Source organism: Rhinoderma darwinii, chromosome 5 (assembly GCF_050947455.1).
Source record: "Rhinoderma darwinii isolate aRhiDar2 chromosome 5, aRhiDar2.hap1, whole genome shotgun sequence".
In the NCBI taxonomy this organism is placed as follows: Eukaryota; Metazoa; Chordata; class Amphibia; order Anura; family Rhinodermatidae; genus Rhinoderma; species Rhinoderma darwinii.
Window position 1 is genome coordinate 58,407,881 of NC_134691.1, and position 24,480 is coordinate 58,432,360.

The 24,480-nt window shown below is 40.8% G+C and overlaps 1 protein-coding gene across 7 annotated transcripts in view; it reads left to right on the forward strand.

Moving 5' to 3' along the window:
• LOC142651397 (E3 ubiquitin-protein ligase RNF31-like) overlaps positions 1-21,723 on the forward strand; it is a 91,980-nt gene extending 70,257 nt beyond the window's left edge. For 6 of the 7 annotated variants that reach the window (XM_075826045.1, XM_075826048.1, XM_075826047.1 and 3 more), the window contains exons 3-9: positions 832-874; positions 7,617-7,692; positions 14,015-14,128; positions 14,210-14,267; positions 18,046-18,130; positions 19,496-19,664; positions 20,867-21,723. In XM_075826045.1, the coding sequence (XP_075682160.1) occupies positions 832-874; positions 7,617-7,692; positions 14,015-14,128; positions 14,210-14,267; positions 18,046-18,130; positions 19,496-19,664; positions 20,867-20,908 (587 nt within the window). In that variant the 3' untranslated portion in view covers positions 20,909-21,723. Of the gene's footprint in view, positions 1-831; positions 875-7,616; positions 7,693-14,014; positions 14,129-14,209; positions 14,268-18,045; positions 18,131-19,495; positions 19,665-20,866 lie in introns of those variants that run through there. The other variant, XM_075826041.1, reaches the window with a different exon arrangement.
• Positions 21,724-24,480: the final 2,757 nt, after the last annotated feature.

Consider the following 24,480-nt stretch of genomic DNA (forward strand, 5'->3'; position numbering starts at 1 on the left):
TATAGCAAATAGCAGTGATTGGAGGAATAGTAGATGTCATCCTAATATGCAGTTCTATGGTTTTGGCATCAGACAACTTTGTGTTCTCATGGCTGTCTAACAAAAAGTGTATCTTCTGTGGGCATGTGAGCATTGAAACTTGGCCACTGAGGACTGAAAAAGGTTCGGCCTCTAAAGATTCCTAGTTCCTTATGTAACACAATAATGGGTCAGAATTTGATGCAAGCTGTACGTGTCCAATCTGCTTAGTGTCAAGATTAGAACTGGTAGTAATTTTGTAATGACTTGAGGAATATTATATTCACAGTGATAGTAAAGACAGCACTGGGCACAGTGTACATGGTACATTATTTTTCCCAAGTTCTTCCCGTTATGCCAGGTATCAAAGTTATGACGGATAATGTCAACAGTATAATGCACAATAGCACAAGTCACATATTGTGATGGAATTTTTCCAGGAACGTAATGGAGTCTTTATGTTGCTTTTGTGGTCCGGTGTTATTACGGTGCTGGGGGCCCATTGGAGGGCCACATTTACTTCTAGCAAATATAACTAGCAGAAGCATTGTGATTCCCCTCCACAAATAGGGGGTTTACAGCAGAGAGACTGCAATGAGCTTACGAGAGGGGACCTCAGTATAAGGCCTCATGCAAATGACCACTTTACAGCTCCGTACAACCTCTGACTTCTACAGAGTCTTAATAGGGAACCCATTGACCTAATAAATGGCATAACTGTGTTGGAAAATCTAAAATGTTATTGTTTTACTTGCCTTTTTTTTTACAAAATCAGTATCGTCTGTGGTCATATTATTTGTTGTCTCCATTCAGAATGTCCATCTTGTAGATTTCGGTTTGATTTGTGGAAAGGCGGATGTTTGTGAAGGATGGAGTGGACAGAAGTTAATGTTTATAATAATTTTCTTTCTTTAATAAAATATAGACTATAGAGTTGTGTACATAATTGTGATGAAGCAATAGTAATAGGATTAGATAAGTATACGTGGCAAGATGGCCCCTGAACAGGGACTACGCACTAATAAAATAACAAGTCACTTCCTGGTATGAACAAACTATGAACTATGAAGACATATCTAAAGGACCAGATAAGGGTGAACCTATCCAAGGATGACACAAAGTAACAAGAGGCTTACAGTGATACGTGCTTTTATAAAAGTGTGATAACATGTACCCACCCCCAGGAGAAAGGAGATATAGAACAAATGTGTGTAATAAATAAGTCAGTGACGCCTGATGCTGAGTGAGGAGCTTTGTACCAGACTCTGTGTGGTGTGATTCCTTTCGTACGAACTCAGCGTATTATCCCTGCCGGTTGAGACTGATTAGTACCCGAACATTTTGGCGCCCAACGTGGGGCCACACTCGAGGGATAAGCCGTGTCCGTGATCGACGACCCCCAGACGCCTCAACATCGAATCACCAGCCACGCTCCCAGGAAGTCTGATCAGCTTCAAATAAAACACGGTAAGGTTAAGTTCATGTTTATGAATATTGGCTCTTATCCGTGTGGGAGAGTGAGCAGGTGATAAGATACCGAGGTATTTGGAGTCGATCCCGGCCACACTCTCAGCGACAGAGAGTTAACCCGCTGTGTGGTTCCAAGAATCATAGTATAGATAGTCGCGTCTCGCCGGCATAGGTGATAAGTATAAGTGTAATAATTTAATTCGTCGCAGGGTATAGGTTGATACCATTAAGTCGACAGAGACAAATAGTCGCAGGGTATAGGTTGATACCATTAAGACGACAGGTGTAAGTGTAATAATTTAATTGGTCGCAGGGTATAGGTTGATACCATTAAGACGACAGGTGTAAGTGTAATAATTTAATTGGTCGCAGGGTATAGGTTGATACCATTAAGACGACAGAGACAGACAGTCAGTTATAATTGTGTTTAAAAAAAAAAAAAAATATAAAAAAAAATTGTGTTTTGTGTTCAGAAACATCGAGAATAAGGTTTCATTCTCAGGACGGTGTTAAATATAGAACAGTATGTTTAATGTGTTTAAAAAAAAAAAAGAGACAGGCAAGAAGAATGTAGAAAATAGTGAGAAAGTTATGCACATATGTGGCATATTTATAGATGGAAGAATGGGCTGCAGCTCTTAGGGAAAACAAGGGAAGATTAAGTGACGAAGGAAAGTTAGATGAAGCATTAGCTTGGCAAAGAACAGCCATAGCCATAACTAAAGACAAGTTTACTGAGCAAGAAATACGAGACAGAAAGGGTAAAATCATCAAATATGTGTATTACAAAGAACGTGTCCAGCCACCGCCCTATAATGGCGACGGTGGAATTCTAACTTCGTGGGAGTGTCCCAGTTGTGGTTAACAGAACCCGCCCCAAGTTGAATATTGTGTATCATGTCACTTTCCACGCCCCGATCCTCCCATATATGCCACGCCTTCGGCACCACTCCCCGCCCCAGGAGGCCATCTTGGTACACCTAAACCTGTTGTTCCGTTATATCCGGTACTCACACAAGAAGGTGGATTTTATAAGCCCCCTCCGTAGGATGTGGCCACGCCCGGCCCAACCAAATCAGTATGAAATAATCACCTTGTTAATTTTGTCATTTGTAGTGTTTTTTCTATTTACAGAAGTTCCAGTTTTAGTTCACTGATGAAACAACACGTCATCATAATATAGAGATGGTGGCCGTCAGATTGTACGGTTAAACATTAACGTAGATAATTCCTGTACAATGGTGTGATAAATGATTGCAGATACGTATGTTGTTTTGCCGGCATTGAAAGTGTTAAGATTGTGAGAAGCTGCGAGTTTGTGACCTCCCTCCCCCCTAAAGTGTGCTGTGTTTGGGAGGAGGAGGAGGGGGGCTGACTGGGTGCAGTCTGCAGGGCTGATGAGACAGAGGGATCTCAATATGCACTGCTGAGATATATATATATCAGTAATGTCTACAAACCTAAATACATTTCTTCTCTTTTGCGCAAGCGCTGTTGGTTATAAAAGTTACGATATTTATGTGTTATGATGTGATCAGATTTCATGTGTTTTGATAATTCAGATGTATTAAACTACAGATACTGTGAGACACGGGGTTTTGAAAATGTATGTGCCCCCACCGTTCCCTATTTATATATACTGTTTATTGGTTTACAGTAATTAATGTTATCAGAGATAATATTTTCTGTTTTATTGAATAACTAACTACAATTGTTTTGTTTTTGATTTCACACATGAGTTATGTCATTGTAAAGATCAAATGTTTGTCAGGAAAAAGTCATTTTTGTTTCAGGCTGTTGTACATTACAAGGGGTTAAATTAGTGTTATGTTGAGATGTAGTTGTGAACTCTGCTACATCACTCTCGCAGAGTCCACAAAGGGGGGAAGGGTGAAGGAACTGATCAGGTACAATTTTGGTTTATGTGTAAGAGACCATCCCCCTCCAGCAAAGTTACACAGGAGGCGAGGTGACATCACTCACACGAGTCTTTATGGATTTAGATGAGGGAGAAGGCAAAACAAAACTTGTCTGGACATTGTTAATTTGATGTAAAGTTTTTGGGAATGTTTTATTTTTATTTGTTTTTGTATTAATCAAGTATTTGCAGAACCTGATAAAAGTGAGATTCTCAAAGTATTGTGGATTATCAGCTGAATGAGGAGGAGTTGTGTTTGGTAGCGGCTTGTGACACCAATCCATGGAGTACCTCTACGCAAGCATATACTTTGTACTGTACTGAACAAAATGGACATGACACTGCGGTTCTCACACAAAGTCATGGACCACAGCAGAGCCCGATAGTATATTATTCAGCTAGACTAGACCCTGTGGCCCGAGGTTCCCCATCATGTGTGAGAGCTATCATTGCTGTAAATTCAATGTTAAACAAGGCCTCAGATTTGGTCCTGGCATTTCCACCACATGATATATATATTACTGCTATTCTAACTCAAGTACAACCTAAGCATTTGTCCACTGCAAGACATTTGAGATTAACCTGTGCGCTTCTTCTCCCTGAGCAGGTTACTTTACACCGCTGTACTACATTGAACCCAGCTACCTTACTGCCTTTGGAGCAAGGGGGGAGAAGACGTAGGTAAAGTATGGTCACAATTTTTGTCTGAAACTGATGAACATGATTGTATGGCCCTTATGGCCCAGGAAACAGTGGGCTTCGCACATGTAAAAGATACCCCACTCCAAAACCCAGACCTAATACTCTTTGTGGATGGTTCAAGGTATTTTGTAGAAGGATCTTTTCTTACAGGATATGCAGTAACCACCGAAGATGTAGTCCTAGAAGCAGCCTCCTTACCAGCGTCCCGCTCAGCACAAGAAGCGGAGCTTAAGGCCCTGGCAGCAGCATGCCAACATGCAGAAGGAAAGACAGCAAATATATACACTGACTCTCGAAGTAGCAGTAGTAAACATTAAAAGCTCACACCAAGGTGAGTTCACCAGAGACAAAAGGAAATGCTTTGGCAGACCAAGCAGCAAAGCAAGCAGCACAGAAGCTACCCGTGTTAGCAGCCGTATGTCAGATAAAAGATCCAGAGGAAACAAGACCAGCTGTAAGCCCGGAACTACGGCAAAAAACTTCAAGGACAAGCAACAAAAGAAGAAAAAGACAAGTGGACGGCCCAAGGAGCAACGCTACGAAAAGATGGCCTCTGGCAATGCCAGAATAAACTGTGCCTGCCTAAGACAACGTTCCCAATGATGGCCCAAATAACACATGGAGAGACACACCAGTCAAAAACGGCAATGATGGACTTGGTAAACAAGGTGTGGTATGCCCCAGGGTTTAGTGTGATGGCCAGCAGTTTTACACAAGGATGCATGATCTGTGCAACACATAATATTGGAAGAACTGTAAAAGTACCACAGAAGCACACACCCAGACCTATATATCCGTTCCAGAGACTGCAGATAGACTATATTCAACTACCCAAAGTTGGTACCTAGGAGTATGTGCTTGTTTGTATTGATCTCTTTTCAGGATGGCCAGAAGCTTTTCCAGTAACCAAAGCTACAGCCGTAGCCACAGCAAAGAAACTGATCAACGAGGTGGTGTGCAGATATGGAGTTCCAGAGGTGATCGAGAGCGACAGAGGAACTCATTTTACGGGTGAAATCATGAACCATGTGTTGTCAGCTCTAGGCATAAGTCAAGCCCTACATACACCATACCATCCACAAAGCAGTGGGAAGGTTGAGAGACTAAATGGGACTCTCAAATTGAAAATCCAAAAAGCAATGGTAGAAAACGGGAAACCATGGACCGAGTGTCTACCATTAGCCTTGTTCTCAGTAAGATACACGCCCACAAAAAGAACAGGTCTCAGCCCATATGAGATCTTATTTGGGTCGGCTCCCAGATTAGGATGTTATTTTCCACAGGTGCTCCAAATGCAGTATGGTAGACTAACAGATTATGTATCAACGCTTGACAAACAATTGACCAAGGTGCATGCACAAGTATTTGCTTCCATTCCAGGTCCTGATTCAGTTGACGTATAAGCTAGAACCAGCAGATTGGGTCGTTGTTAAAAGACACGTGAGGAAAAGTCTAGACCCAAGATTTGATGGTCCTTTTCAAGTCCTACTCGTTACAAGCACCTCAGTGAAGCTCGAAGGAAAGGCAAGCTGGATTCACGCCAGTCATTGTAAAAAGGTTCTTCAGCCAGAAGAATGAAGATCTTTGCGGTTGTTGCGGCGGTTGTTGCGTGTGCTCTTATACAAAAAGGCAGAACTGCTACTCCTGTACACGTAATCAGTACAGAATCACTGGAACAGTTCAGGACAGGGTGGGCGAATGCCACAGTGGATAGAAAGGAGGGTAACTACACATGTAAGGCCAATGCCCCGTGTTATACTACAAATGTGACTACAACCGAAGGGACTTGGAAAAAAGGACCACATGGAGGGACTGTGTACCTTCACATAGACAAAACAGCCAACATTAGCATACAAGAAGAGACGCCGGGGCTGTGGTTTTGTTGTTATGAACCAGATTTACAGTATCGACAGAAATATACAACCAGTAAAAATAGAAACGAAATGATAAATAAGACTTATGAAAGATGCAACAAGGAGAGGCTCAACTCTACGATTGTAATAAAAGAAACTGATGGGATGATATTATGTATGAATAATAGCCAAATAAGAAATAGGAGATATTTTGTATTCTTGATAACAATTTTAAGAGATATTTAGGAGTATTGAATGGTATACAGTTAGAAACCCAAGAGACCATCTCTCAAAATAGTCACATATTTACAAGGGGAAAAAAGAGATCTGAAAGGAAGTTTTGACCCCCATGTGTATATAGATGCTATAGGAGTCCCAAGGGGGGTCCCAGATGAATTCAAGGCCCGGGATCAGGTAGCAGCTTGATTTGAATCATTAATCCCTATGATCACAGCTAACAAAAATGTAGATTGGATAAATTATATCTATTACAACCAGCAACGGTTTGTTAACTATACTAGGGACGCTTTACAAGGTCTAGCTGACCAGTTAGGACCCACATCTACTATGACTTTCCAGAACCGTATGGCCCTTGATATGATACTAGCAGAAAAAGGAGGCGTTTGTGCCATGATAGGTACTACCTGTCGTACTTTTATTCCAGATAACACAGGACCAAACGGCAAAGTAACCATGGCAATCAAACAGATTGTTTCTTTATCCGAGGAATTAAAACGAAATTGAGGTTTCACAGACCCATGGGATCAGTATTTCTCATGGTTAACCGGATGGCAGAAAATTCTGGCCCAAATTGGGATTGTAATCTTAATCTTTCTAGTGCTTTTCGCAGTTATTGCTTGTTGTGTATTACCATGTATGAAGAAATTAATGACTAAAACTATAACTGAAGTAACTCCCACTTTTATGTTTTCTTCAGAAATTGAAGGACTTTTACCAACTCCATCCATGAAAACAACCACCCTTTATCGAGACTATTGTTCTGAAGATGAATAGATAGTGTAGGGTGTGCACCGACTCTTTAAGTCCAGCTACAAAGGGGGGTCTCCTAATAGGGGAGGCTCGTCTCAAACTGGTGAAAAAATCCTTTTACTCCCCTTTCCCAGAGCACGGACACACTTAGGTTAAGAAATGAAGAAAATAATGATAAAAGGGGGGACTGTGAAGGATGGAGTGGACAGAAGTTAATGTTTATAATAATTTTCTTTCTTTAATAAAATATAGACTATAGAGTTGTGTACATAATTGTGATGAAGCAATAGTAATAGGATTAGATAAGTATACGTGGCAAGATGGCCCCTGAACAGGGACTACGCACTAATAAAATAACAAGTCACTTCCTGGTATGAACAAACTATGAACTATGAAGACATATCTAAAGGACCAGATAAGGGTGAACCTATCCAAGGATGACACAAAGTAACAAGAGGCTTACAGTGATACGTGCTTTTATAAAAGTGTGATAACATGTACCCACCCCCAGGAGAAAGGAGATATAGAACAAATGTGTGTAATAAATAAGTCAGTGACGCCTGATGCTGAGTGAGGAGCTTTGTACCAGACTCTGTGTGGTGTGATTCCTTTCGTACGAACTCAGCGTATTATCCCTGCCGGTTGAGACTGATTAGTACCCGAACATGTTTACACTTTAAGTGCACACAGTGTCATTATAACTTCTGTGGAGGATGCAAACAACCGTTTTATCAAGGATCTGTAAGTACAATATTTTACTGTTTCTGCAATCTGAAAAGCTGTTTATAAACTTCTAAGTTCCAAAACCACAAGTTGTACAAGACAGGTGATAGATGTACATCCTCATGCTTTATCGTATTATCTTATCATCAAAGAGCATGAATAAATGTCCAAATCTGCATCCGCTTTTATTTCCAAATGAGATGCAATCTGGCCATTTTGCCCATTCCAATACACTATCTGGCCATAAGTATGTGAACACCTGACGATCACACTTATATAAGCTTGTTGGACCGGGAAAAGGCCTGACCTAAACTGTTGCCACAAAGTTGGAAGCATACAATTGTCTAAAATGTCTTTGTATGCTTTAGCGTTAACATAAATCTTCATTTGAAAAAAAGGTCCTAGCCCAAACCATGAAAAACAGCCCCAGACCATTATTCCTTATCAGATAATGAAAAGTGATTAATCCCTCCAGAGAAAACGTTTCCACTGCTCCAGTACAGTGCCGACGTGCTTTACACCACTCCAGCCGACGCTTGGCATTGAGCATGATGATCTTAGGCTCTTCTACAGCTTCTAGATAATTGAAACCCATTTTATGAAGCTCTTTACACACAGTTCTCATGCTGATGTCCCTTTCAGAGGCAGTTTGGTTCTCTGTAGTGAGTGATACAACAGAGGATAGGCATTTTTTTATGCACCTCGTGCTTCAGCCCATAGGTCGGCCCGCTCTGTATGCTTGCGTGGTCTACCGCTTCATGAGCTGTTGTGACTCCTAGATGCTTCCACTTCAAAATAATAGCACTCACAGTTGAGAAGGGCAGATCTAGCAGAGTTTAGAAATTTAATAAACTGACTTGTGCCAAAGGTAGCATCCTTTGACAGTGCCATGTTTAACCCCATTTTAAAAACTGCACCCCTCAAAGTATTTAAAACCGCATTTAGAAAGTTTCGTAACCCCCTAGGTGTTTCACAGAAATTAAAGCAAAGTACGATTTTACTATTTATTTTTTTAAGAAATGTCATATTAATCTATTTTTTCTGTAACACAGAAGGATATACCAGAGAAACGCAACTCAATATTTATTGCCCTGATTCTGCAGTTTTTAGTGTGATAATGGACTCAGGCACGGGCCTCAGAAGCAAAGGAGCACCGAGTAGAATTTGGGTCCTCCTTTTTATTAGAATATATTTTAGGCACCATGTCAGGATTGAAGAGATCTTGTAGTGCCAAAACATAGAAAACACCACCAAAAAGACACCATTTTGGAAACTACACCCTCGAAAAATTCTAATGGTATAGTGAGCATTTTAACCCCACAGGCATTTTACTGAATTTCTTGGAATTAGGCCGTAAAAATGAAAATCTACATTTTTTTTCACACAAAAAGTAGTTTTAGCTCAGATTTTTTTCATTTACACAGAGAATAAAGGAGAAAAAGCACCCCAACATTTGTAAAGCAATTTCTCCCAAGTACGATAATACCCTATATGTGGTCATAAACTGCTGTTTGGACAAACGGCAGGGCTCAGAATGGCTGAAGCGCTGTTTGGCATGCAGATTTTGCTGAATTGGTTTTTAGGCTCCATGTCGCATTTCCAGAGTCCCTGAGGTACCAGCACAGTAGAAACCCCTGAGAAGTGACTCCAATTTGGAAACTACACCCCTCAGGGTATTCGTTTAGGGGACAGGGAACATTTTGACCCCACACGTGTTTCATTGATTTTATTAGAATTAAGCAGTGAAAATTCCAAAACTATGTAGTTTTAGCTCCGAATTTTTCATTTTTTTTCAAAGGGTAATAGGAGAAAACACACCACAGAATTGGTTACTCAATTTCTCCCGAGTACAGCAATAGCCGATGTGTGGACCTAAACTGCTGTTTGGGCACACGGCAGGGCTCAGAACGAAGTGCCATTCGGCTTTAGGAGATTTTGCTGGATTGGTGTTCGGGATCCATGTCACATTTGCAGAGCCCCTGAAGTACCAGAGTGGAGTGGAAAGCCGAGAGAAGGGACCCAATTTTGGAAACTACACCGCTCAACGCATTTATCATTTGCCCGGACATATGACAGGGCTTATGAGTAAAAGAGCACCATGCGCACTTGAGGTCTATTTTGGTGATTTTTTCACAGCATTGGTACCCACTAGCAGGGCTCTGTGGTCAAATAGTAAAACAAACCCCCAAGAAGTGACCCCATTTTTTAAAATATGCCCCTCAAGGCATTTATTAAGGGGTGCAGCGAGTATTTTGACCCAGTGCTCCTCTTTTATTAGAAAATAATATGAAGTGGATTTTTCACTGATATGCCATTTTCACTGATATGCCATTTTAGTGCACAATATGTTATATCCAGCTTGTGGCACTGAAGACAAATACCTCTTAAACTGTTAAGCGGGTTCTCCCGGGTATGGCGATGCCATATATGTGGACGTAAATTGCTGTTTGTGCGCACTGTAGGGTTCAGAATGGAGGGAGCGCCATTTGGCTTTTGGAGCTCAGATTTGAACTTGGTAATAGTTCTGTTTGTGGTTTTGATTGTATTTCAGTTTATAATGTGGGGGCATACAGTGAAGGAAATAAGTATTTGATCCCTTGCTGATTTTGTAAGTTTGTCCACTGTCAAAGACATGAACAGTCTAGAATTTTTAGGCTAGGTTAATTTTACCAGTGAGAGATAGATTATATAAAAAAAAAAAGAAGAAAATCACATAGTCAAAATTATATAGATTTATTTGCATTGTGCACAGAGAAATAAGTATTTGATCCCCTACCAACCATTAAGAGTTCAGCCTCCTCCAGACCAGTTACACGCTCCAAATCAACTTGGTGCCTGCATTAAAGACAGCTGTCTTAAATGGTCACCTGTATAAAAGACTCCTGTCCACAGACTCAATTAATCAGTCTGACTCTAACCTCTATGACATGGGCAAGACCAAAGAGCTATCTAAGGATGTCAAGGACAAGATCATAGACCTGCACAAGGCTGGAATGGGCTACAAAACCATAAGTAAGACGCTGGGTGAGAAGGAGACAACTGTTGGTGCAATAGTAAGAAAATGGAAGACATACAAAATGACTGTCAATCGACATCGATCTGGGGCTCCATGCAAAATCTCACCTCGTGGGGTATCCTTGATCCTGAGGAAGGTGAGAGCTCAGCCGAAAACTACACGGGGGGAACTTGTTAATGATCTCAAGGCAGCTGGGACCACAGTCACCAAGAAAACCATTGGTAACACATTACGCCGTAATGGATTAAAATCCTGCAGTGCCCGCAAGGTCCCCCTGGTCAAGAAGGCACATGTACAGGCCCGTCTGAAGTTTGCAAATGAACATCTGGATGATTCTGAGGGTGATTGGGAGAAGGTGCTGTGGTCAGATGAGACTAAAATTGAGCTCTTTGGCATTAACTCAACTCGCCGTGTTTGGAGGAAGAGAAATGCTGCCTATGACCCAAAGAACACCATCCGCACTGTCAAGCATGGAGGTGGAAACATTATGTTTTGGGGGTGTTTCTCTGCTAAGGGCACAGGACTACTTCACCGCATCAATGGGAGAATGGATGGAGCCATGTACCGTCAAATCCTGAGTGACAACCTCCTTCCCTCCACCAGGACATTAAAAATGGCTCATGGCTGGGTCTTCCAGCACGACAATGACCTGAAACATACAGCCAAGGCAACAAAGGAGTGGCTCAAAAAGAAGCACATTAAGGTCATGGAGTGGCCTAGCCAGTCTCCAGACCTTAATCCCATCGAAAATTTATGGAGGGAGCTGAAGATCCGAGTTGCCAAGCAACAGCCTCGAAATCTTAATGATTTACAGATGATCTGCAAAGAGGAGTGGGCCAAAATTCCATCTAACATGTGTGCAAACCTCATCATCAACTACAAAAAACGTCTGACTGCTGTGCTTGCCAACAAGGGTTTTGCCACCAAGTATTAAGTCTTGTTTGCCAAAGGGATCAAATACTTATTTCTCTGTGCAAAATGCAAATAAATATATATAATGTTGACAATGTGATTTTCTTTTTTTTTTTTTATATATAATCTATCTCTCACTGCTAAAATTAACCTAGCCTAAAAATTCTAGACTGTTCATGTCTTTGACAGTGGGCAAACTTACAAAATCAGCAAGGGATCAAATACTTATTTCCTTCACTGTATGTAAGCTGGGCAGTGTACATCAGGGGCATAATAAGAGGGCATAACAATGGGGTAAATAACTATTAATTCACAGTTCAGCTTTTTTTGCAGGACATTTTTATTCTCTTTTTTGAGAGGCATGGTGGGCAAAAAACAGCAAATCTGCTATTTAAAAAAAAATAAAAATTGTCATTCACCATGCGCTATAAATGACATATTTACTTTATTCTGTGGGTCAATACGATTATGGGGATACCATATGTATATCGGGTTTTTTTAAGTTTTACGGCGTTTGCACAATAAAATAACTTTTTTTTTAAATATATTTTTTTTGTGTTGCCATATTTTAAGAGCCATAACTTTTTTATTTTTCCATCAAGAAAGCTATGTGAGGGCTTGATTTTTTACAGAACAAACTGTAGTTTTTATTGGTACCATTTTTAGGTACTTTTTGATCCCTTCTTATTCAATTTTTTGCAAGGTTGAAGTGACCAAAAAAATTGCGATTCTGTTTTTTTATTTATTTTTACGGTGTTCCACGCGCATGATAAATAACATAATATTTTTATAGTTCAGGCCGTTACGGACGTGGCAATACCAAATATGTATAGTGTTTGTTTTTTTGTTTGTTTTTAATAACAATAAAAGACTTGATAAGGCAATAAGGGTGATTTTTAACTATTACTTGAAACATTTACGTTTTTATTTTTGTATAAAAAAATTTAAAACTTTTTTTTTTTTAAATCCCTCTAGGGACTTGAAGGTCCAACTGTCTGATCGTTGTTATAATACCCTGCAATACTGATGTATTACAGGGTATTATACCGGTCAGTGTCACTCTGGGAGGCAGCGTATTAGGTCCTGCCTCTGGCAGGGCCTAATCGCCTTCCGTAGATGACAGACGCGGAGGCAATTGTTAGGCCACTTGTTCCCATAGCAACAATCGGCACCCCACGATCAGGTCGGGGCCGCCGATAATGTTGTAACTCCTTAAATGCGGCGATCGCTATTGACCGCCGCATTTAAGGGGTTAATCTGCACGGACCACCACGAACGGTCCCCGTGGTATGAGCTGTAATTACTGCTGTACGAGACAGAAGTTATCACAGCTCATAAAAATGTGTTGGGAGGGAATAGCGCTGTGATACAGCGCCGACATACTATTACTGAGCTGAGCGTGAACGATGCGCTCAGAACGACGTAATAGTACTGCGCAAACCGGGAAGTCGTTAAAGCCACTGAGCTTTTCAGTACGACCCATACTACTACCGATATTTGTCTGGGGAGATTGTATAGCTATGTGCTCGATTGTATGCACCTGACTGAAACACCTGAACTCAACGCAGCAGAATACAGTAGCAGCAAAGTGGATGAGATTGAACAAATCTCATCGACATGCTGTGTAAATACTGAGTGGGCAAAACGCCCAGAAATTGACCTGCGGTGCGGAATTTTACTCAGCGACATGTCAATTGTACTTCCATAAACGCTGCATATTTGCTGCGGGTTTTCCCCATTAAATTCAATGGGAGGTAAAACCTGCAACAAATAGTAGTTGTTGCATTTTTTTTTCAGCGGGTTCGCAGCGAATGTGCAGCAAAAAACGCAACTCTGAAAAAAAAAAACAACAATACTTACCTAGTAGTCTGTGTTTCTTCCTCCAGGCCGGCCTCCTGGGATGACGTTTCATCCCATGTGACCACTGCAGCCAATCACCGGCTGCAACGGTCTCCTGGAATTAAACGTCATCCCAGTAGGCCGGCCTGTTAATGCAGCAGTTTTCCACAGCGGTCATTCCAGGTGAAAAACTGAACCACAGTTAGGTGCGGTTTTTCTCCCGGAATTCTCTGGGGCGCACAGGGCGGATACGTTGCGTACTTTTACGCAGCATATCCGCCGCGCGTGAAACCGGCCATATAATTAAAATAATAAACCCAACCAGCTTCTCATTTCAGCTTCAGGTTTGATTGAATGCTGTTAGAAATCATGGATCTTGTGACTAGACCTCATTATCATGTCAGAACTTAGGCCCACTGGAGGATCCCACAGCCATCTGGTAGGCAAGGCTGACCCTGAAAATAGCAAGTGCTTATCATAAAAATGACACAGAGCTGAATATGAATAAACATTATCCTAGAACAAGCAGTACATGCAATGTAACCAGATTATCCTCTGTCCTGTAACTCCCAGGAATGTGCTTTCTCTGATGATTGTGGTGGGAAGGGACTACACGCTCATCACACACGTGATTGTTTCTATTACTTGAGAGACTGGGATGTAGAAAGACTGCAGCAGCTTCTTCAGGTAAAAGCGCCTCTCCAAGATACTTGAGATATCTTGAGAATTAAAGTGTAAAATGTTTTATATGTTATTTAATACTTACAGCACAATGGAATAGAGTACAAGAGTGACATCTCCGAAGAGCTATCAGGACCCTTTGAAGGTTAGTGTGCAAGTCATATTCCAACAATGTAAATCTTCAAGAAATAACTTTGTATATGTATAACTACCCTTATTAAAGCTGATCTAAATGTATTCACACCAGTTAGTCCCCAGGTTATGCTTCCCATTCAACTATATGTGAGAAAATTATTAAAAGGTAATTACATATGTTGCAATTCTTGATCAGAAAAACCCCTTTCGATATGATCTACTAGAGCATATGGACGTCATAGAGAAGGACAGGATATGCCAAAACCAATCTCATCGGTCAGCTCTCTGTGATCCCGTAATTCCCTGCCGACGACCTGGTCCTGCTGTATACACTGGTCACAGGCGTTTTTTCTGTGCATCTCCTCCTGCTCGCAGCGGCATGATCTCTAGTGCGCGTGCTTTGGCCACCTCTTAAAAGGCCCGTGCGTGCAATTCAAAACTCTTCTAGCCAATCCCTGTTTGCTCCTGGACTACTTAAGGCCCCTCCACAATATACCTTACGCCCGAGGAACTTTGGTGCAAGCCAGTTGTGTCCTGCAAAGGTTCCTTATTGCACCTGATTCCAGCCCGCTACAGCCTGTGTCCAGCTATCCATTACCAGCCTGCATCCAGCTGCCAGCCTGCCTCCTACCAGCTCATATCCTGTTATTCGTCTGTATCCTGTTGTCTACTGCCAGTCTGTATCCAGCTATCTGTAATGTGCCTGAGGCTTCCTGCCTATTATGAACTGTGTCTTCTGATCCACATCCATCCGCCAAGGTATCATCTGCCAGTGCCGGTACCCCTAGATGTGCAACACCGTTGTATCCTGGTTAGCTGGGTCAGCCGCTACTTTCACCAGGACCACCTCAAGAGGTAATCTCGCCGCAGCGAAGACCAGTTCCCCATATGGGGGTTAAAGGGTGAAGACCAGGGAGGCTGTTAGATAAAGCCCTTAGAGGTAGCCCTAAGCCAAACCGGTGGAGTAGCCCAGTGGGTCCATAACACACTGGTTATAACACTCTTTCTGGCACTTGCCCTCTGATCCCTTTGCATAACATCATTATTGTGCTTTATCTTCCTTTTTCTATGTTAGTCGGATGTGCACCCATATTATATTTACACTAGTGTGTGACTTCCCTTGCATTTTAATATCATAGAAAAAATATTTGTAACTCTTTATGTGCTGGATCCCTTCTTTAGAGGCTATGTACACAAAAAATAAAAAAAAAATATATATATATATATATATATATATATATATCTATATATATAAGCAGATCAGTCAGTGTGTCTTGAGTAAAACTCATTTTACTTTTTGAGATACAGCTGTTCTGTATTCTCTATATAGAACAGCTGTATCGTTCGCTATTCACTGAATCCGTCAGTTCCCCTCTCCCTTTGCTGCCTTACATACTTCCAGCCAGTGGCGTAGCTATAGGGGTCGCAGCGGTCGCAGTTGCGACCGGGACGCTAAGCCTGGGGGGCCCACGGGGCCCCCGTTGCCATACAGTATGCTGATTAAATACATTTTCTGTGCCGTGAAGCCGGCACTTCCTGGTTACGGTCACATGGTACACTTAGTGTACCATGTGACCGTGATGTCACGTGAGGGGCTTTCCAGCCAGCGTGGAAGAGCCGGTGCGGAGGACTCCAGGTGAGCTGCAGAGTCTGTATTGTATTGTAATGTATTGTGTTGTCTTGTAATGTAATGTATTGTGTTGTCTTGTAATGTAATGTATTGTGTTGTATTGTGCTGTTTGTGTTTGCAGTGGAGAGGGGGGGAGCGTTAAATTACAACCCCCCCCCCTCCTCTCTCCACAGCAAACTGCCCAATACAACACAACACATTACAAACTGTGGGTCGCGTCCCCCATGGGGGGGTCATGTGAAGTCCTCCGGGGAGTCGCGAGTCACTCACCGAGGTCCCGGGTCCATTCAATGCTGGAGAAAGGAGCTGACGGCTGAGCTGACATCATCGCGCCTGTCTGTGCAGAGTCACTCACAGCACACACCAGAGGAGGCGAAGGATTGGGAACGGGGGAACGGGGATAGGTAATTATGTTATTTCTGGGGGGCATTATACTGTATGGGGCCGTTATGGGGGCATTATACTGTGTGGGGGAAGCTATGGGAGCATTATACTGTGTGGGGGCATTATACTATGGGGGCTTTTGGGCAAGGCTGCTGGGCATAGGCGTGCGCAGGGGTCTGGTGGTGTTGGGGAGGGGTAGGGGGGCCAAAGCTGAATTCTTGCACCCGGGCCTATGAGCCTTTAGCTACGCCCCTGCTTCCAGCAACAATAGTAAAACTACATCACCATATTTTCTATAAATTAAAGGTAACCCATCCGCTCCAGGGACTGAATTACCAAAAAAAGATATCAAAGCTTCTTTCAAATCATTCATAGAGATAGGGGCTTTGGGTATCTTCCTTCCCTCCTCACTGAGGGTTGGAAATTAAATCTGGTCCAGATAACTGTCCAAAGCAGAGAGTTCTGTCCCAGAGGAGGACCAATATAAACTTGAGAAATATTCCTAGAACTCCCCCTTAATATCCTCCCTATCAAAGACTAATTCTCGCAACTGACTTCTAAGGGTATGTTCACACGCTAAAGTAAAAACGGCTGTAAAACACGGATCTGTTTTCAAGGGATTTTTAGCCGTTTTTAAAGCATCAAATGTTTTTTCATGCGTTTTTTTGGAGCCGTTTTTGGAGCTGTTTTTTTATTGACACAATGAAAAGCGGCTTCAAAAACAGCTCAAGAAGTGACATGCACTTCTTTTTACAGGGCATTTTTTTACGTACCATTTTTTCAAACGGCCGCGTAAAAAGATGCCCCGTCTGAACAAAACTCAGTTTTTACCATTGAAATCAATGGGCAGATGTTTGGAGGCGTTCAGCTTCCGTTTATTCAGGCGTTTTTTGAGGCATTTACGCCCTGAAAAAGGGTTGAAAACACAGCGTGTGAACATACCCTAATAAAGATGATATTCACGATCTGAGCGAGCAGTTTACCTGCCTGGCTAAAATAGTTCTGACCAGCAAAAAATTTTATGCTAAATTTTATTAAATAGAAAAGTCTCCTGCACTTTCGGTTTCTTATTTAAAGGCTATGTAAACCTTTAAAAGACAAATATTTTATTTTATTTAAAAAAAAATAAAAAGGTATATCAGTGTGTTTTGCGTAACTTTGTAAATACTTTTTATTATTTTTTTTTAACATTTTTAGATACAGCTGCACTGTATTCTCTATACAGAGTAGCTGTATCTAGCGCTATTCACTGAGTCAGTCCCGTGCACACGATGGGTACAATGTAAGTGGTTCGTGCGTGTCTCTGACACGCAGGATCTACCTGTGATCAAAGTTATGAACTTAGATGTGAGTGTTTACAGGTGGATCCTGCAGAGACATTCAGGACCCGCTGTCACTGAACCCATCAGGTCCGTGGACCTGACGGGAACAGGATTTAGCTCTAGATACAGCTGCTCTGCATAGAGAGTACAGAACAGCTGTACCTAAAGAAGTAAAATAATTTTTTAATAAAAACGAATTAAGAAGTTACACTAAACACACTAACAGATCCATTTAATAAAAATAATAATAAAAAAAGCCCTCAAAATGTGTACATAGCCTTTAAATCTTAAATTGTATACAAACAATATACTGTATTGTATATGGCATTATGTGCTCTAAATGTGCTCTAAATCTGTTAGAATTTTATAGTCTGTTAAAAGATACAATGAAACATTCCTGAAATAAATGAAGAATAGACAAATGTTCAAACAAATGCAATATTTATTTTTAGGGTTGTTTAAGGTACAGAGCACAACATTTAAGATGCACGTGGTGGAGAAGACAGAAAGAAAAGAAGAAGAGAATACCTTTAACGAGTATGTTATGACACTTGAGACATATATCTGTAAATTTAAATATATACTGTTCACATAATAGAATTTTTCATATTTATTTATTTTTGCCAAAAAAGCTTCTGGATGCAGCAACAACATTAGCCTATTTTATTATTATATGGCTAAAATCAGTTTGATTAAAAAAATTGTCTAGTGATCAAAGTAAATTTGCGGTTTCCTGCCTGCACTATTTTGATGCATCACTGTTTCTCACGCTCTTTCAGGCAATGTGTCTGTGCCCTAGTAGGCTGCTATCCATGTTATAATTTGTAAAACCCCTTTAAGGATCTATTCACACTGTGTTTGAAGTGTACATTGTAGATATACGTCTGGAGTATTTACCTCCAACTGATGCCACTGTATAAGCATAGAGTGGCATCCTTCGCCCATAGGTGCCCATGTTTAAAAAAAAAAGTATTCCAACTTGTACCAGCCAGACAGTGGCCAAAAGGACACTCTTGGCTTTTGTCAGTGAACGGTGGCCTATGGATACATTTGACGTATGCGCCCGAAGCTTTCCCGGCGCATATGCCAAGCAGACACGGCAAGCGCAGCGTGAATGCATTCTAAGATGATAGAATTATAGTATAGGTTCACCATTCTACACTTTACATACAGTCCACATATATATATATTATTATATTAAAATATATTGATAATATTGTACTGATTCTGGGACAAAGTATGCCAGAGCTGCAGTCACATTTCTTCTGGTAGTTACTGAAACCAACAGTTTGTGAACAGCTATACGCTTAGGCTAGGCCTACACGGCAACTGTGGCCATGACGCAGGTAATGAAAGTGAAGTTCATCACTTTATGACCAGCAAGTTGCGGCGACAACAGTCACAAGGTAGCCAAACCCGCTGGACTTCTTACGACTGTCGTGTCGCAATAACTTGTGGGTCACAAAGCGACCACAATCACCTTCATTACCTGCGATGCAGGCAGCAGGACACAGCGATCTCTGGCCGAGTCGCAGTGTAGCCCTAGCCTTACAGGTTAGCTGACCTCCTATAAAGAAATGCTGTATGCTACATGGCATTCTAAGGGTATGTTCACATGCTAAAGGAAAAAAAGGCTGTAAAATACGGAGCTGTTTTCAAGGGAAAACCGCCTCTGATTTTCAGCCGTTTTTAAGCATCAAGTGTTTTTTGATGCGTTTTTTTGCGGCCGTTTTTGAAGCTGTTTTTCTATTGTGTGCGTTTAAGGCTATTTTCGAAAATGAAAATGACTAATGCAGGTGTTTGGAAAGTTGCTCAACTTTTTAGGTAGTTGGTATTCAACAGTGAACCTATGCTTTAATTTCTAGTTCATTAACATGAAATAAACTTTTAATTTTGTTACAGAATGGAAGACAAGGAGTTCTTAGTCAGAATAATAAATGCCAATCTCCTAGATCCAGCTGATCTGTATACAGACAAAGAGATGGAAGCAGAACTACAACGATGGAACGTAACTATTCCAGAAATCAGCGTTGAGGAGAGACGGGAAGCATTCCTACAGAATCTTCAAATGGTAAGAGATCAGGGCAAAACAAATAACGTGTTACTGACAAATGGAAGAGCAACCAAAAATATGGTTTCCATGTAAGCAAATAAATTCCACAAAGCTTTAAACTGCATATTCCGTAAATATCATTTTCACATTTTTTATAAAGATATAGTTAAATATATAAATACATTGTATTACGTATTTTGTAATGATCTTACTGCCTGTATTAGGGTGAGGCCAGATGTGGCAGATTTGCGGTGCAGATTCTGCACCGCAAATTTGCAGCAATTTACAGTACAATAGAAGTGGACAGGGTTTTTATAACCCCATTTATATGTAGCAGAAGAAAAATCTGTACGGAAATCAGAGCATTCTGCCGATCTTAAAATCCGCAGGATATGCTCATTCTCGTGCGGAAAAGCCATGGGTTTTCCCCATGGATTTCACGCTTTGCACATTCCCGTTTTGCCGTGGATTTATTGCAGACTTGCAGCTAAATCCGTGGTGGAAATTGGCCACCACATCCGGCCTCACTCTTAAAATACAGAGCTGTATTTGCAATTCTGCTGGTTGCTATTGGAAAAAGACATCAAGCTTGTCAACAGACACACCACTATCAGTTTAGCTGACGTCCGACAATGCTTTGGGAGTTTAATTTTCCTTCATGAAAGATTACTGTATAGAATAGGGTTACCAATAGAGGGGTTTATGGGGGTTAACCCCGCCCCCAACAATATGTGGCATAGAAATGCAGGTTTTCCACCCATAAGCGTTAAGGAAAACTGAAAAATTCAGATCCTTGTATTTAGATCTGTAGAAAAAGCTCCTTGTTTTACTATTTTGGTATCTGTTTAACATATGAGTCATGAAAAGCTAATGACATATACGAAAGTCTGTGACGCATGCCATATACAGTGGAATTCGTTACCCATAGGCTACCATGTTAACAAAAACAATCTACTATGCTATTCCATAGAGATTTTTGCAGTATACTGATGTATACCAGCCAGGTCGGGACCAAAAGGACACTCTTTTGGCCTTCGCCTGACAATGGAGCCCTTTGGACACATTTATCAAGTACATTGAGAGCTTTTTTGGCCTAAAATTTACAAAAAAAAAAGTTTCTAATATTACAATATAAACTTATCAGCATAAAAAGTCACAATAAAGTATAAATAACTTATGTAAATTGTTTCTAGATATCAAAGGTTTTTCTTTTCTTTCAGAAAATAAAGCAAGAAATCCCCCTCTTTGTGAATCCGGATTAACATGAAAAATAACCCATAGAGAATACAAACTATTTTATTTCACCTAATATTATTAGTGAATTTTTATAGCTGCGAGTGGGCAGTCCTAAGAATTAAACACACTTACATAGGAACGAGCACAGAATATCGGCTGCACATTTCAGAGTGATTGAAAGTGGATATGCACATTTGCAAACCAGATTATGTGCCCAAATATCACCTCTCATTTACAATGTAACACACTAAACTTTGACACAGAGCAACATGTACACAAAATGCTCAATTACCATTAGTGCATACTGATTTTATAGGGGGGCGGGGGGGCCTTCGTTTTGGGACCTCCATCAATTAGCTGGAGAAACGATAGCAGTGGCAAAGAGCGTCTCTCAGTCTGGAGGCCCAGCACAATACACAAAGTCCACTGATTTCAATGGGCACAGTGTAATGCTTCATTTTCCCTGTGGTGGGGCTGCCATGTTCCCCCACAAATTACAGCGGATTGTTGTGGGTCCAAGTAGTAAAACAGCCTGTGTGTTTTTCAGCACCCTTCCTCGCTCTGTTGCTCAATGTACACTTCTCTTTTGTGTCTATCTTGTTTTCACTAATGGCGGCCTATGGATTATATGTGTATCCACCAAGTTGGTTAACTTGACAGTTTGTGTAACCATGGTATAATATTCAATGGGCGCCTCTATTTTCCATACATTAAAAATGTACTGGCTTGGCTTGCCAAGCTTATTCTCTAGCACCTTCCCAGTCAGTACAGACAAGAAAAATAAAGCAAGGTTTTGTTTCAAATATTCTTGACATTAATAAATAATGCAGATTGTAATGTTTATGAAGTTTACATTTGAATATGAACAAGAAACAGAAAGGTATTTATTTTAAAAGATTGCCTGTCAATTTAGCACTGAAAAATAATGCTTTGGTATGCCGAGTATACCAAAACATTATGAAAGTGATCAGGAAATTACTTTGTGAAGTCCAATAGTGGGATAAAATTAAATAAATAAATAAATTACTAAGCTTTAGGCTTCATGCCCACCAGTCTTTTTCTTCAGGGTTCTAGTCGTTTTTCTGACGGCTAGCACCCTGACCCATTCATTTCAATTGGGCCATGCACACTTCAGTTTTTTTGACGGTCCTGTTGCTCCGTTCCGACAAAAGTAGAGCATGTCCTACTTTGGTCCGAGATTCCGTGACCGTGAGGCCCATGCAAGTCAATGGGGCCGTCAAAAAAACTGAAGGCACACGGAAGGCATCCGTGTGCCGTCCGTGTATGACAGAGCCGTTGCCTAGCAACTGCCGGGCGGGCAGAAGTACATTAGAGATATTACACTAATCGGCAGCCACTTCTCTCCATCCATCACTGATAGAGAAGAGGCTGCTGATAAAAATAAAATAAAAAGCAGTTCATACGTACCCCGGTCATTGTCTTGGTGACGAGTCCCTCTTCTTCCTCCAGTCCGACCTTTCTGTATGACGCAGCAGTCCATGTGGCCGCTGCAGCCTGTGATTGGCTGCAGAGGCGGTCACGTGGAATGAAGCGTCATCCCTGGAGTCCGGCCTTCTGACGTCATCCAGTCTTGCGTGACCGCCACTACAGCCTGTGATTGGCTGCAGCAGTGACATGGAATGAAACGTCATCCCAGGAGGCCGGACAGGAAGAAAATGCAGGGAGTTCTGGGTAAGTATGAACTGATTTTTTAAATTTCATTAAAATTGTATTTTGCGAGCGCCGAGCATGGTCATTCTTCAGCGCTAGTCACTCTCCAGGGTGCTGAAAGAATTACCGCCGATCAGTGCAGCTCATTAACTCTTTCAGCACCCCGTACAGGGACTAGCGCTGAACAACTCTGCTCTTTCAGCACCGTGGACAGTACCATGCTCGGCGCTCGGAAACTAAAACCACATGGCCGCTAAAACGGGCACACGGAGGCATCAAAAACGGCCGCTAAAACGGTGAAGGAAGTGTGCACAAGGCCTTAATGAAGTTTATTACAAAAAAAGTAAACCAAAAAAGTGAAAATAAAACCATTTATTTTTTTATAAAAAGTGATTTTATTTTTCCTGATAAAAATGATACATATATTAGATTGCGCTAATCGTAACAACCAGTATAATAATAAAGTTAACACATTAAATCTGCACGGTAAACAACACATTTTTTTTCCATGCCCCAAAAAATAAAACATTTATTAATAATTTATAAATATTGCTCATCCTGCAGAAAAAAGCCCACATACGGCTAAATCAATGGAAAAATAGAAAAAGTTTTTTTACCCCCTGGAATACGGCAACAAAAAAAACCTGTCATTTTAAGGGTGTTTTTTGCCTTCCTTTGAATGTATATAAAAAAAACAAAAAAAAGAAACTTAGTGACATAGTTGAAATTTTTTCAACTAGTTAGTTGTTACAGCGTGAGCCCGGCTGTTAATTAGAGCCAGGCTCTCATGTACATGTACGTCAGATTGCCTTACCTAAAAAGAAAGGCATTTATGTGGAGTCTTTCAATTGCACTTTGTCTTTATTGTCAATTTAAAAGGAAACACACATGTTTTACCTTTTATGGTTTAACCCCTTAATGACCGGGCATGTTTGTACCTTAATGACCAAGCCAGATTTGTCAAATCTGGTATGTCTGACTTTATCAGAGAATAACTCTGTGAAAGTTTTGAATATCCAAGTAATTCTGACATTGTTTTTTCGTCACATGTTGTACTTTATTTTAGTGGTAAAAGTAGACTGATACGATTTGCGGAAATTATTAAAAAAATAGAAAAATTGAAGAAATTTTGTAAAAATTATCATTTTTCCCTATTTTTAACTGCAATATGTCACATATGTACATACATACTGTACAATTTATTTTATTAAATATATATTTCCATCTCTTTACTCTATTTTGGCAGCACTTTTGAAAAAAAAAATTTTTTTTGGAGCAATTTAGAGGACTTACAAATTTAGTAAGAATTTTATACATTTTGAAGTACATTTTGTTTTCCTGCACCAAGCCAGGTTTTCAGAGGCTCATAGGTGTCAGAATGGTGGAAACCCCCACAAGTGACCCCATTTTGAAAACTACACCCCTTAAGGTATTTATTAAGGGGTGTTGTAAGTATTTTGACCCTACAGTTTTTTTGTAAGAATTCATGCAAAGCAGGCGTAAAAAAATATAATTTCACTTTTTTCATAAAAGTATCACTTTGAAGACCGATTTCTGTGTAAAGCGACCATGAGAATGAAGAAACACACCCCAAAATATATCACCCTGTTTCTCCTGTTTTCAAAAATGCCCCCATTGTGACCCTAATGCATTGCTTGGACACACGACAGGGCCCGAAAGGAAGGGAGCACCCGGAGGCTTTCAGGTCTCATATTTTGCTTGAAAATGTTTTAGGCCCCACTGTACATTTGGAGAGGTTTTGAACTACCAGAACGATAGAATCTCCCCATAAACGACCCCATTTAGACAACTAGACTCCTTAAGGTATTTATCTAGGGCTGTAGTGAGTATTTTGACCCCACAGTTTTTTGCTAAATTTAATGCATAGCAGGTGAAAAAAAAACAAAGAACACTTTTTTCATAAAAG